We start from the raw sequence: 15,109 nt of genomic DNA, 5'->3' as shown, positions 1-15,109 counted from the left end.
CCCCACGAGTACTGCATGCTAGAACCCCCTGTCCCCTTCTCCTCGCTGCAGTAACTCCTATGAACAGCAATATTTCATTTCATTAGTTACATTATCCCTGTTTTGAGCTTTGTGCTGCTCCTCACCAACCCCCCTCCCCTCATCGCACCTCCACCGCCCTCCTTATCCCGCTTTGCTTCCTGCCAGTCTTGAGTTTTTTCTCTCTCTACCCTCTCTGCCTCAGCCTCCTCCATCTCTCCATCTCAATGCGCCACAGCTCCTCCCTCCACCTTGCACGGCGCAGACTCCTCCCTCTCCGTCTTTCATTTGCGCGCTCGCGTTTGCGCTCTGCTGGGTATGGCATGTACGCGAGCGGGTGCGCTCCTGTTTACATGCATGCCTGCATCTGGGACAGACTCTCTTATTTGTGGACCGTAGCCGTTTCTGCTCAACCCTGAGATTTTCCGGGACCTCTTGCTATTTGAGGAATTGCGTGCTGTTTTGTTTTTCTATTTACTCATTAAATTCTTTAAGGGCCTCCGTTGTGCCACACTGCCACTCTGGAGCGCTTTGGATGTAAACTGCACTCTGGCAGAATGGGATCGCCAAATTTAGACACCACCGCATGACGTTTCTGGTAAGGGCTGTTTGCTTTTTGTGCTAGATGAGAGAACTCTGGTATGTTCGGAGGGAAGATAAGACTTCTGTTTTTGAAGAGGGATGTATTTCGTTAGAAAATGGGACACGCTCGTGCGAGAAAAATGCTGAATAATGGTTCTGGTTACCGGACATTAGATGTGAAATGGCAGTGGACTGTCATTGAACAGGGAGGGGGTCATTCGATATAAATGATAATTTTCCCGTGTGAGGCTTCATACATATTTTTTTACTTGCATTCAGTATTTATAAAAAACATCCCTATCACCACATCTCTGTCTAAATTGCAGGCGTGAATGTATGGTGTACAAACAACGTTCTGAGTATATTTCTGTCTTTCCATTATTGCTAAAATTATGCATCTTTATTTGATCAAATGCATGAAAGTAAAATATCGCTTTTGAGTGTTTTGTTTAGTTCACAGCCGGCTGCATTATACTCTCTTCATTTTTCTCTGTCCCTCTCACTCATTTTCTATCTCGTTTCTCCCTGTTTGAAAGCTTAGAACAAGAAACTTCCTTCTGTAAAGTGGCATTAAAGGAATAAGGTTACACTTTATTTCTTAATCCTGGAAGACTGCCAGGAATGCATTAAGGGTGTCTTACTGGATACATCAAAGATTCATGCTTTCTCAATGCCCTCACATCCTTTACTACTGTCAGATCCATCTATGCATAGCTGTTTACGTAAAGGTGCATTGTCAGTGCGCGTCCATAAAAACCAAGAATGCCTTTTCTAGCCTCTATCATACAGACCGTTAATGTTCAAAGTACCCTGCTGATGTGCGAACAAATGTCTAGTGGTATTGAGCACATTCACAGTTTCAAATCCAGGACATAGTATGCCCGGTTTTACAGAACACAGTGTATCTTTAAAGATAGATTTAAAGCAGAGAATGCGCTCGAACCTGCTTCTGCTGTTTTTTTCCCCTCTGAACACACAGGGCTATCCATCCAAATATAATGCATCTGCAATATGCATATAGGCATGTATTGGATAGGAACATAAAGCAACTGCATGGCAACAGTATCCTAGCCACATCCTAGAGATGCTGTAACTTGGCAGAAGAGAAATCCAGGCCAAAACATAAAGCAGTGACTGACAATCCAACAGTCACTATACAAATTAGACTCTATAGTCTATAGCTACAATGAAATATGTTTTACATAAGCTGGCAATTGTGTTAACAGACAATATTCCCTCTGAGCAAATTGTCTGTTGGTGGTAATAGCCATTATGATAATGCTGCAGTCTGATAACAAACACCAGATGAAACAAGATAAGGCAGTGCTATACATGGGGAACTGCATCACCTCGCTCACGTGCCGTGTGTTCACACATAAATTAGCGCCTGTGCCTTTCAGTCCTGATGTTTTCACAGTGTTTGTGAACGATGCAGCCCAAGCATAATAATCTCAGAAATCATTACAATACAGATCCTTGCCGATTGCGACCTGTGAATCCTGAGCCCCCCCAGCCCTCACTTTCTCACCTTACCAGCTCGCATCTCAAATAATTTACCCCGTCGTCTTTTCGACACGCTTTTTTAAGCACTCGGTGAGGGCCTGCTTTCAGCTGCGGTGGCACAGATAGAGAGATTGGGTATGCGTTTAACCTCATTGTGGAGAGATGCAAGAATCAGACGCCATCAGCGAAGTGCCTCATTTCTGTCACACAAAATGAGGGACTATTAAAATGGGCTGTACATAGCGACAGAGCCAGCGAGGGGCTGCTGTGAGAGGCGACCGAGTGGCATATCAGACAGCGAACGCTCACTCCAACCTCCCACAAATGTATTCAGAAGGTCACAGAGTCGCTTTACTGCAGTAGACTCTCCCATTAAAATTTCATCATAACAGCTTTATGTAAAAAAAAAATACGGAAGGGGACGGGGCCCCGTTTTCCATCCCTTTTGAGGGGTTATGTGTGAATGAAATTCTGTTTGCATGTCTGCAGCAATGCTATCAATAATTTCAAAGCAGTCGCCACCGTATCTCAAGCAACCTCAACGTCTGGGCAGCTGTCGATGGCCATGTTTGGGCCCTGTGAAAGAGGAGGAAGATATCGTTGATTGTATCAGTCCGAGTAATACAATTATTTGCCTCGGATTGAGTGTTGGTCAGAGGAACAATTCTGACGTAATTCAGAATGCTTGAGAGTGATTATCCCGTGGCTAATTTTGTGAGATAAGCTCCTTCCTAATAGTACCATTGATTAAGAACTCCAAGGAGCTCGGTTTGAGCTAGATGCTTTCGTGATTACGATCGTCCTATATTCTCTCCACAATTTCTCTCTCTTTTTGTTTCAATTAAACCCAAAACAAAGAGGCCTGTGTTTAAAAGAGAGCGAGCGCTTGGAGTAATTACCAGCTTTGCCTGCTGGTTGCGGTGAATTTAAAGTGAATCTCAAGAGCTTTAATGAGGAAAGAAAAACACTTTATGGAATTATTATTAACCATTGCCAGAAAGTTGAGGGCAGGATTGACACGGAGCCGGGCCCAATTAGACTTTGCGCGATGAGAAGGAACCTGACAGCATCTCGGGCTTCGCAAATTTAGCCTGACCGTGTGCCGAAATAACCTATAATGTTTCAGCAGGTGGATGGGTGGGCACATTCTTGATGTCGTTCACGAGGGATGGATCCATTTCATTGTCAAGATTAAGAGAGCAGTGTGAGACGGTGCAGAAATGCGCTACATCTGTTCCATTCGCACCCCTTGACGGATGCTTATTTAAACTGCTACCGTTGCTCCACAGGCAGTTAGTCAGGAGACCAATATTCGCGTGACAGGTCGTAACTAATTTCAATCTCAACCACGCTTGGAGTTAAAACATTCGTGTCATTTAGTCAATTTATGAAAGCGTGAAACTTCCAGGCCACCAGCAGATACAGAGTAGGTTGGTGCATGTGGTCAGAACCTTTTTGATGTCATTTTCCAGTTTCTTGGATTTAGTTGCTGTTTAAGTGTATATATTCCTGTTTACAACTGGGTAGTTGAAAAATATGCTGTACATGTGTCCTATGGTGCGACAAGGCAAACATTTAGAAAAAAACTGTTAATCATTTTTTGATAATATTAAAATAACATTAAAAGCGATTTATCTTCATTCAGTTTTTATTCTGAAGTTTTGCCGTCACACCATATGACACATTTAAGGTTTATTTGTCAACAATTATTACGATTCTACATTACATTTAGTCATTTAGCAGATGCTTTTATCCAGAGCAACTTACAAAGAATTCAGGGAGCAATAAGCGATATTTCATACAAGAGCAATAGTACAATAGGTGCTAGTACAAAGTTACAAGTTTCCACAAAAGCTAGACCACTACCTGTTAAGAGAAAGAGAGAGGGTTAGTGTAAATGTATTCATTTTTTTCTCATTTGTCTGTCGACTATTCACAGAAGAGATGGGTTTTATGTACTTTTTTGAAGGTTGTGAGAGATGTGGTTGACCTGACTGAGTTAGGAAGAATGTTCCACCATTCTGTAGAGTTTCAATCTGTATATTATTCCTCTCAAATGAAACAACCTTGTTTTAGGCATATCATTTATTTGAAGAGTGAAATTTTTTTTATCACAGTGCTTGACATTTTCGTTTCGATAAGTCTTGGGTTCCCATGTTTTGACATCGAGGTTTGTGTTAGTTTTTTCTTTAGTGGAATGTAGCTTTCCAAACCTTAGGCTTTGATCTAAATCTCACTGTCATCAAAAAACAAGATCAAAAGAGTCAAATGGAAGTAAACAGTTGGAAGATATGTCTTTGCTTTGAATGCCGCATCCGTAGGCTTAAAACCTGAGCTGATTTGGTATACAAAGTTGTTTGTGTGAGGTAGGAAGAAGACAAATGTATGGGGCAAGCAGGGCTGATTATTGATTTGGCTCAGGTCTTTTGTGATTAACTGCTGTTGTAAATACAGATAAAGACACCTGCTTATGTCATGATATATGGCAGCAACTTGATTTGCCACTCTTATGTCGGGCAATTTTAATGCAATGTAAATGACCTCTCATCCAGAATTATTGGTAAACTAAATTTCGCTACTGTGCCTTTGCTATTATTTATAAGCCAGTCCAATTTGGTAGAGGTGCGACACACATTACCAAAACAGTTTCTCCGTTGACTGCACAGTAATAATTCAACTGATTTGAGTGACTTATTCAAAACAGTTAGCAAACTGTATCAATAAAACATTTCTTTACATACATTTTTAATGTTATCAGGGTAAAAGTAATCTTGATATTACAAACACAGAGGTATGAAAGAGGAAATTGGGTCACCGGTGCCATTTCACCACTGTAATGCTGCATGAAAACAGACAAACGATAACCACCAAATTAGCAGATAGCTATTTATGCGTTGGGTTTATTTATATAGCTATTAATCGCTGATTCGAGTCCATTGTCTCACCATTCGTGTCAAACTCTGAAATGTGTGCAATGTGATCAGAGCTGCGAAATGAAAGAGAGGGAGAATGGGAGAGAGAGAGGCAGAGAGAGTGAGGATGGTGAATAAATAGATTGGCAGAACAAACAGGATGAACTCCCCAGAGGGAGTTCCCAGTATAACCGATTAGTTACAGCATTATATGTTTTATATACTTTGAACTTAAAGTAGCTTTGCAGTACACTAGTGTACTATTATGAAACATTATCCTTATTTCCATTTGCCAGCTCAAATAAATCATTATTTAATTTTCCTAAAATGAATCTAATGTATATCAAAGCTAAATTAAACATTTCCTAAATGTGATTCCAAATTGTTTCTACTTGTGCCTCACTTTAGAACATCCTGAAGCCAATTCTTCATTGATTCTCTTCTGTTTCTTCTAACATTTGAATTATTGCATTTTTACAATGACTAGATGTGTAATTTTATTTAATATTTAATAATATCAGTAACATCTTAGTTTGTTTTTTGTATCAAGAATAACCCTTAACATTTGTGTTGTATTTTGTATGTAGAGTATTTAGTTTCAAGCCTGAACTGTAGCACATTTTTCTTTATAAGGAGTTAGTTTAATATTGGGCACTTATGAATCATCTTATACACATGTGAAATGTTAGGTGAAATTTTAAATGTATGTTTTATAAAAACACATTATTCAAATGCAAAGCATTAACACCATGTCAGAGCACACAGTATAGACGGTTTCAAAGCGACAACATAAAGAAACGTTACTGCGCATGCATACTTTTGTGGCCCAAACTTACCTACGGGTACTGTTGAAGACTTTATTAACCAAAATCTAAAGGAATCATTTTACTGTTATAAGTTCATCTAACATAGTGAGGTATTTTGTTAGTTTATCTCTAGTTGTATATAGTAGAGTCTTTGTTATAGTTTGGGAGCCCCACCAGATACTAAAGACATCTTTTTAAAGTTATGGTAACCCTGGATAACAGTCTGACATGTGTGCGTGAGAAGCCGACTATAAAGGCCTCCCCCAGAATAAGACAAAGTTAGATGCACTGCAGTCCATCTCAGCTTTGTTTATACTTTGTGTCCTGACAATTAAGTCTTACTTACTTTTGGAATCAAAACTCAGACATAAGAGTGTTTCTTCAAGAAGAGAAAGAAAATCCTCTTCAGTACGCATCGGCAAAGAATCCTACAGTCTCTATGTAGATGATCTCTGAAAACAAGCAAAATTAATAACATTACATAAATTGAATTAGCCAGCAAGTTCAAATATGTCTTACCAGTAAAATATGTTACCAGAAGAAGAACTGTTCTTGGCTAAACTTCAATGCGACTAAGTTACACAACCCATTCAACAAATTGATAAATTTTAGTTCATTTAATCAAATTAATATACAATGAAATTCAACAATTGTTTACTTGATACAATTATTTTCAATAAAAAAGTATAAATAAAATTCAATATAAATAGTTATATTATTAGCCACTAGCCAGATCAGCAAATCTAGACCCCAAGTTAACTTCAGGCCAGACGTGTATGTCCGATGAAGCCGTCTATACCTAATTCATAATAACAATTCAACACCACACACTTTGAAAACAGAAAAACTGTGAGAAAAGTCTTAGCTAAACTGTTATTTCTTTGGCCCAATTCACAAGTACTGCAATTTAATGTGTTTCTTGTTGTTTATTTCATGCTGTGCAAAAGACCTCTGGGTTATACTATAAAACCCAAATAAACAGGATTGAAGGATTTGAAGTGGGTTTCTCCTTTGCTTTGCTTATTTGCCTTGCTTAGTCCTGCTGAGGCTCACCGCCAAGGTCAGGACTAAGATGGTGAACAGGGAAAGAAAATAAGATGTGAGATTTTTCTCAAGGTTATCACCAAGATGAAACAGAGAGGACAGAGTAGGAGAGAGGGAGCAGGAAGATGGACCTTTGGCTTAAATTACATTTGTACATGAGTGGGTGAGACAGAATATCATCCAGTGAGCATTAAAACACACGAGCAGTGTAACATGAAAATCTAAAATCAATTTAACTGATAGCCGCTATCTGTGGTCTCCGATGACAATGAATTTTGATATCGCCCTGAAGGGTGTGTTTGGTTTTGTCTGCGTTATTCGTCTTCAAACTAAACATCCGCGAGAAACAGTGTTTTGTCGGCAAAGTAAAACATATTTGTTAAGTGCTTCAACCTCACACATTTATTTTCTCTCTTAGTTATTGAAGGTCTCTAGTACCGTAAACAGATAAATAGCTTGGGTTTCCAATGTTGGAGGCAGAATTGATTTTCCCCTCTGGCTTGACAGATGGCCCTGAAAGTAACAAATAGCGAAGAAGAGGACAAATCTCTGAAGCGCAACACTTATTAACTTCATGAGTGTTGGAAGGTGCAGTAATCTAAGAGATCTAGTCCTCCATTAGCACAGGAAGGAGGCATCGGTTGGCAGACGCTGCGAAAACGAAGCCTTCCCTCACTCCTCCCTCCTGCCGACAACAGATAATTGAAAACCAAAGCTGCAGATATGTCAGTTAATTTGCTAATATATTTCATTGAACTGGACCGATCGACAAATCGTTTAAACTGCTTTATCATACACGGCCCGTTCGTGCCCCTGCAAATTTAATGTGAGGGCTTAATTGAATTTGAGTTATGCTGTAACGCGTCGAGTTACAGTTAATGTTGCAATGTGCCAAAATAAGAAATTACGTATGAGATCGGAGACTACAGAGGGTCCTTTTCTCTCAGAGGAGCGTTATGTTAAAATAAACTTGTGGTCGACAGTTCATTTCCTCCGTGGAATCCAGCGGGCAGGGCTGAACGGGTATGACCTTCCCATGTTACCGGGGGAACAGAATACAGGGGGAGAAAGTAATTTCCACCACAGAGATCTTAGAAGAGCAACCTGCTTTAAACAGCGTGAGGTCTGTCATGCGTGTAAGAGGCTGAAGCGATGCTTGGTGCGAACGTTGTTTAGTAATTATTAAATACAGAGAACATTTAGTGCTGTGCTAAAATAGGAAAGTCTGCCCTTTTGATGTTGACGCAGGCATAACATAGCATATGCACTAATCTGTGTTTAGCGCAAAAAGTAAAATTTTATTTGTTACTTATTGCTTGCACCTTTATGTTTGACAACACTTTATGACAACAGAGCTTCCCTTGGTGCTAACAGCTTTGGACTTGTTACGGTGCAGGTTCAACTGGCCAGACTCTAAAGATTTTTCCACATGGAGAATAGCTCTCATTGACTACTGTGTATTTCTTAAAATCAATCAGGCTAAAGGAGCACGTTTCTGTCTCGATGTATTCCGGTACGGCTGGTTAGACTTAAGTGCCCTGAAGATATGCCTTTAAAGACACAATTCTCTACATGGAAACTCGTGCGCGGGGGTGTTGACTAATAAGATGAGATATTGACCATGTGAGTGAGTTCACTATATTGAGAATTACTCTGTCAATGCAATATTCTGGCAGCGCAACAGAGAGAAGCATTTTTTTCCTCTTCATGCATTATTCATGGTTGCCTGACAGACTTTGATTTGTATGTTTACAGAATAGGGGCTTCCTGAACGATGATTTAATCTTTTAATTGGATAATAAATCCAACACTTTGTTTAGTGGCTTTTCAATTGCCGTCAGTTGACCACCAAGTCTAAATTAGTTTTAAGGCATTTGCATACCTTAGCATTTGGGCTAAAAGAAACGTTAGAGTTATTATGAAGCCTACTGAATAAAAATGAATGATTGTATGTGGGGGTGTGTTGAATCAGTTTTATTGAAACATAAAACATTTGTCCATTTTTTTTTGTTAAACTACTATAGTTTTCACTTCGCCGATTGGCAAGCCTTCACAAATGATCGGCCAAGAAATAACCAGACAATTGTTTACAGTAAGCTTTTTATCAGTGTTAAAACAGGTACACTTTTTCTGTGAATAAACACTGCTATTATTTCCTACGGGAGTGCTATGTGATACCATAACACAAATTTCGAGTTTGGATGCAATGGTCTTGTTTAATTAAGAAAACTGTGATCACACCAAAGAGACCTTCTGTAATACTATAGTGATTTTCCGTCTGCTTTTGTGCATCTGTTGAAAATAACCAGGCGAATTTGTCGATAACCTTTAATGAGGTCGCACCTTTGACATCCCCTCTCCACAGAAAAATCTCCCCAATTATAGTTAAAGGTTAAAGGCGGATGTTTGGCACATATTTGGGAGACATGCAAATTATTGCGATATTTACATAACAGGCGATGTCACGTGTAATAGCTTTAGCCGTAAAAAAAATCCTAGAGGCCGACAACATGATGCCTGCTTAGCCAGGGAAGATCAGTGGTAGATTCCCCATTATTAAAACATCTCAGTCTTGGCAGCTCTGTTTACGTCATGACCTTCACCCTCACACCTCCACATGCCACACGAGTCGTTTAATCGATGTTGTAATTCTCTCACAGTAGCCGGATCTCTCTCCTTCCCGCCTGCATGCAGATCACACTCGATAGATGAATGAGGGATAAGCACTCTTGACAACAACGGCCCTTTTGATCTATCTGAGGAGCACTAATATGAAATTGTTATTGTTGGAACTACTCACCTCATTTCACACCAGAACTCGGAAGGGTTTCGCTCGTCTCCGACACACCTGAAAACACTCGGAGATGAAATCTGCGCATCTCTGCAGTGACGGTGCATTAAGCAGTTGTCTGCATGTAGGCTTTTTCTATCACACTCTTTTTACAGACGGTTTCAGATGATCAAAATATTTTCTGGCCAATCTCTGGTGTGTACTTTAGTCAGATAACACACTCTTTCTGCATCTTGTACAGGTTTCCCGAAGGTAAATAATAGAATGAATTTAAACGTCATTAGAAGCTGTGATAATATCCCCCCTGTGAATGTAAATGCAAGTTAATATTTGCTATTCATTTATGCAGAAATACTCTGTGGCGTTGAGAAGACACAATGTTATAAGGCCTTTAACTGTTATTCTAAGGTTTAGCTAAATTAAAGTCTAACCACTGAATTTGCATAGATGTATTTCAATTAACTGCCGTAAGGAGTATTTCATTTCGGATCCCATTCGCTCGCTTTACAAATGGAAGCTACTTAATGTTTACCTAATCAATTATTAAACTGGCCTGCCTACTTAACATGATTTGTATTTGACTAGTCCAATTAGCAAACCTATGTCTCATGGAATACAGCTCATGTGTCTTTATGGGCAGTGCCTTGTGTTCCTTCATGTCACTGCTTCACAAGGCTCCTGAAGGGCCGTGAACCTAAATCTCCATCATTCTAAAGCACATAGTTGAGAGAAGCTATTAGATCGGAATTGAGCTAGCTCGATCAATTTGCAGAGGAAGCAGATGTGAAAGCCTGAGAAGGCTTACGCACACGGAAATACAGGCGAGACAAAGTTGAATTAGTTTTAATAACCTCTCGATTTCTCCCCGTTTCAATTCTTCATGCCATGTTTTTATGCAATCTCAAGGTTATAATCACATTGCAACACTAGAGATGTTTTCATTTTTCTCACTTCTATAATGTTTTACAGCCTAAATCATTCATCTGTTTTAGTGGTCCATGCCACTAGTCATGTTAAATTGTATGCTTTAAATGTAAAAGAGATAAAAGCCTACATTTCTGTTGTTTTCTTGTTCTTATACGGCTTCATCCTCTTATTTTTAATGTCTCTGTTCTATCATAAATCAAAGCTGTGTGTTGCCTTTACGCACCAGTGCAGTAGTCTGTTCAATTTTTTTAACATCAGCATTTTCTCTAACGCCATCTTTTGCTATTTTAAGAACTTCAAGATAGTCTCTCAGATGTTGTGCCTTTCTTGTCTTACACGGTGAATTCCATCTATATGAATTCTGACCTAATTTCTCTCCTCTCTTTCTCAGCAGATTACCATCAAAATGGTGGCTGGAGAGGCAAATGGGCACAGCTACCTTATGGCATGCTGGCAGCCCATTCTCATCCTGATGCTGGGTACCGTCCTTTCCGGTTCCGCCACCGGCTGCCCCTCTCGCTGCGAATGCAGCGCCCAAGAGCGCTCGGTCGTGTGCAACCGGCGGAAGCTGATCGCCCTCCCCGAGGGAATTCCTATTGAGACGCGGCTGCTGGATCTCAGCAAGAACCGCCTGAAAGCCATGAACCCTGAGGAGTTTCTCAACTACCCTCACCTGGAGGAGCTTCAGCTTAATGAGAACGTCATTGCGGTCATCGAGCCGGGGGCTTTCAGCAACCTCCTTGGCTTAAGAACACTGGGACTGCGCAACAACAAGCTTAAGTTGATCCAGCTGGGTGTTTTCACTGGCCTCAGTAACCTCACTAAGTTAGATATTAGTGAGAATAAGATTGTAATTTTGTTGGACTATATGTTTCAAGACCTTTACAACCTGAAGGAGCTAGAGGTGGGGGATAATGACCTGGTGTTTATCTCTCACCGAGCTTTTCACGGCCTCAGTAGCCTAGAGCAGCTCACAATGGAAAGATGCAACCTTACCTCTGTGCCAACAGAGGCCTTCAGTCATCTTCACAACCTGCTGACCCTCAGGCTGCGCCATCTCAACATCAACATCATTCGAGACTATTCCTTCAGGAGGCTCTATCGACTCAAAGTCTTAGAGATAGCAAACTGGCCTCTTTTAGAGACTTTGACTGCCAGGTCCCTCCACGGGCTAAACATCACAACCCTGAGTATCACGAACTGCAATCTTACTGCCGTCCCTTATGTGGCCATTCAACACCTGGTTTACCTTCGCTTTTTCAACCTGTCCTTCAATCCAATCGAGGTTGTGGAGGGCAACAAAATGCACAATTTGCTGAGGCTCCAGGCGTTTCACTTGGTAGGGGGCCGGCTAGCGAGCATCGAGCCTTATTCTTTCAGAGGGCTCAACTACCTTCGGGTTCTCAATGTATCCAGCAATAGTCTAAGCACTTTAGAAGAGTCTGCGTTTCACTCGGTCGGCAACCTGGAGATGCTCGCTCTTCACGACAACCCCCTGGCGTGTGACTGTCGCCTGCTCTGGGTCTTTCGCCGTCGATGGAGACTCAATTTCAACCGCCAACAGCCATCTTGTGAGACGCCAGAGTTTTTGCAGGGTAAAGAGTTTAAAGACTTTCCGGATGTTCTCCCGGCCAACTATTTCACCTGTGAAAAATCAAAGATACGAGATCACAAAGCCCTTCATCGATACGTGGATGAGGGGACCACAGTTCAATTCCCTTGCCAGGCAGATGGAGACCCGGCACCCGTGATTATGTGGCAGTCTCCCAAAAAGCAATTTATTACTACAAAAAGCATCGGCCGGCTGTCCGTGTCTCCAGACGGCACCCTGGAGGTTAGATACGCCCAAATACAAGACAATGGCACGTACACATGTTTTGCCGTCAACGCAGGGGGCAACGACACCCGTTCGGGCCACCTACACGTTCATAGCTATTCTCCTAATTGGCCCCATCAGCCCAATAAGACCTTTGCCTTCATCTCAAACCAGCCCAATGATGGGGGGGCAAATGGGACTGGTGCTGCAGATCCCTTTCCCTTTGATATGAAGACTCTGATTATCGCTACAACTATGGGGTTTATCTCGTTCCTTGGTGTGGTGCTGTTCTGTCTGGTGCTCCTGTTCCTCTGGAGTCGAGGAAAAGGCAATGCCAAGCCAAACATTGAGATTGAATACGTGCCACGAAAAGTAGATGGAGACATTAGTCCGGAGGGATCGCACAACATCAGTATGAAGATGATTTAATGGACTAATCACCATTGTGTGTGCATTACGTGAGGTATATGTGTTCTTGACTTACCTTGAGGGCGTGGTTACATTTGCACCCATTATAGAGAAGTGAAAAGAACATTATCCTAACAAAAGCCTTTTGCTTTTTTACAAACTGTATAGAACAAACTCACTTGGATTGTGTCTTCAAAGGGAAAGCAGACAGGTTTCAATTATCTGTGTATTTGTTTGGGTAAGTGTTGAAGTATATAGTCCTTTGTTCAGAAGCCAGAATCCAGCGCACCGGTATGTTTATACCTGTCCTCTTATGTTTTTTCCTGTACATAATTAGGTCAATGAACATTGGGCAATACAGTGGTTAAATGCAACTGGGTTGTTGAGCCTACTGGAGTGCATGTGCCATATAGATACATGCAAAGTGTATAGGTTCTAATGCAATCACTGTAAATGTCCATTACCAACTCTTTATAACAGATTGATTTGGTTTAAAAATGATTTATTGATTAGGCTTGACAACCATAATATGTCAAGTCAAGTATTAATCATAAAGTATTTTTTGATTTAACGGTGCAATTTCAACGTTGACACCGTACATAGTATCCTAAGCCAGATGTAGCTTTGAATTTAAAGCCATTTGCTCTGACTGAAAATGTGACAAACCTGTTGGACCTGTGGTTGTATTCACACTAAACAACTGTATCATCTGACAGATCTTCACGGTTTTTATTTACCTACTAATGAGAAGTTTACAGTTTTATTGATTTAGTCATCCAGATGGCGTTCATTTGTGATGCTGTAATGCCATTTTCTATCGCTCTCACGAGGCAGCAGTTGTTCGGTAGATAAATGTGTTCTTCAAACCCTTAAAACACTTACAGTGCTGATTTTGGGACAATGGATGACTGTAAAACATATTAAAATGACAAGCTTTTGTACACCAGTGTCTTTGCTCATTTCTGTTGCTCTGTAAATGAAGCGGGTAGATTATTAAGAGGACAGTCCACCCAAATATTTTTAAGAATGCTTGTAACCAAATGCCTCTTGGACCCCATTGACTATGAAAAATTACTAGATTTTTTTTGTTCTACAGAACGATATTTTGAAGAATGTAGCACAGGAACAGTTCTGGGGCACTTTTGACAACCATTGTAATTTTTCCTTTTATGGTAATCATTGGAGCCCAATAATTATTTGGTTACAAGCATTTGTCCAAATAGCTTTCTCTGTGTTCATCAGAACATAGAAATGTATTCAGGTTTGAAACTACTATAGAGTGAGTAAATTCATGACAGAATTTGAAGGATCTTAAGTAATGCATCAACCAAGGATTATAGCTTGGAGTTCAGACCCTTCCTTATTCTGCCTAATTTATTTTGACCCTAATTTTTAAAAAAATCTCACTTTTTAAGAATGCATGATATGTTATACTTTAAGGATAGACAATGTTTTGTTTTTTCAATCTTTTTAATAAATGTGACTCACAGTCTGTCATTTCCTCTCCAAAATAATCCATGTACCACACTCTCAAATATTGAGAGATGCTGTGGTTTTTGAATGCACATGTTTAGACAAAGCTATGAGGCACAAAGTCATTGCACATATCAGCATAGGACCAACCTGACAAGCCATCATCTCCCACAGCCGTGTAATGAGGAACGTGTCATCTGCAGTCTAGGCACAGATGCCTCATGTTTAAATGGGAAGCGATGGTTGTGTAAAATTGCCTTTCTGCCTTTTTTTCAGCAAGTTGACTCACAAACAGTTGGCCAACCCGCGCAGTGCTTTAATACTGAACATATACAACAGCGAGGTGGGGTGGTTGACATTAATGAGAGAGGAAGTGGAGCATCCAGTCGCAAAAGAGAAAGAATACAGATGTGATTAATATTTAGTGAAGTAAGACCTCTAAGAAGAAAAACTAAATCTGGTAATGGAGTCTGTGGTAATCAGAAATGATTTATTCGGGTTAATGCAAAGTTTACACAAATATATTGTAACTGTGAGTAAATATAATCAGTTTCAGTTTTAAAGATGAAGAGGCGTCAAATCATTTCCTTTGGAACTGGGGTTTCATTCGGTTCAAGGTCTATGGCGTCGATGTCTCAAGGGTTCACATTATTTTTTGAGATGGTGTCACATTTGTAATTACTTGCACATTTGTTTTGAACACCAACATATTTTTCAATAAATTTACATGTTTAACTCTAGCACGTCAAAATGAATCACTCTCTGTAGTTTGTAGATTACTCTTAAGCATTTTAGCAAGGGCTCTTCAGCATCCAAACACAAAACCGTG

At 40.3% G+C, this 15,109-nt stretch overlaps 1 protein-coding gene across 1 annotated transcript; it reads left to right on the top strand.

The window, feature by feature from the left end:
• Window positions 1–221: 221 nt before the first annotated feature.
• On the top strand, window positions 222–13,747 carry lingo1b (leucine rich repeat and Ig domain containing 1b). The gene is made up of 2 exons (XM_079465838.1): window positions 222–616; window positions 10,978–13,747. Exons 1-2 carry the CDS (start codon window positions 605–607, stop codon window positions 12,826–12,828), a joined length of 1,863 nt encoding a protein of 620 aa, XP_079321964.1. The 5' UTR covers window positions 222–604; the 3' UTR covers window positions 12,829–13,747.
• Window positions 13,748–15,109: the final 1,362 nt, after the last annotated feature.

Source organism: Barbatula barbatula (genome assembly GCF_947034865.1).
Source record: "Barbatula barbatula genome assembly, chromosome: 1".
Classification (NCBI taxonomy): Eukaryota; Metazoa; Chordata; class Actinopteri; order Cypriniformes; family Nemacheilidae; genus Barbatula; species Barbatula barbatula.
The sequence above is the reverse complement of the archived record's forward strand: the minus strand, read 5'-3'. Positions and strand labels throughout refer to the sequence as shown.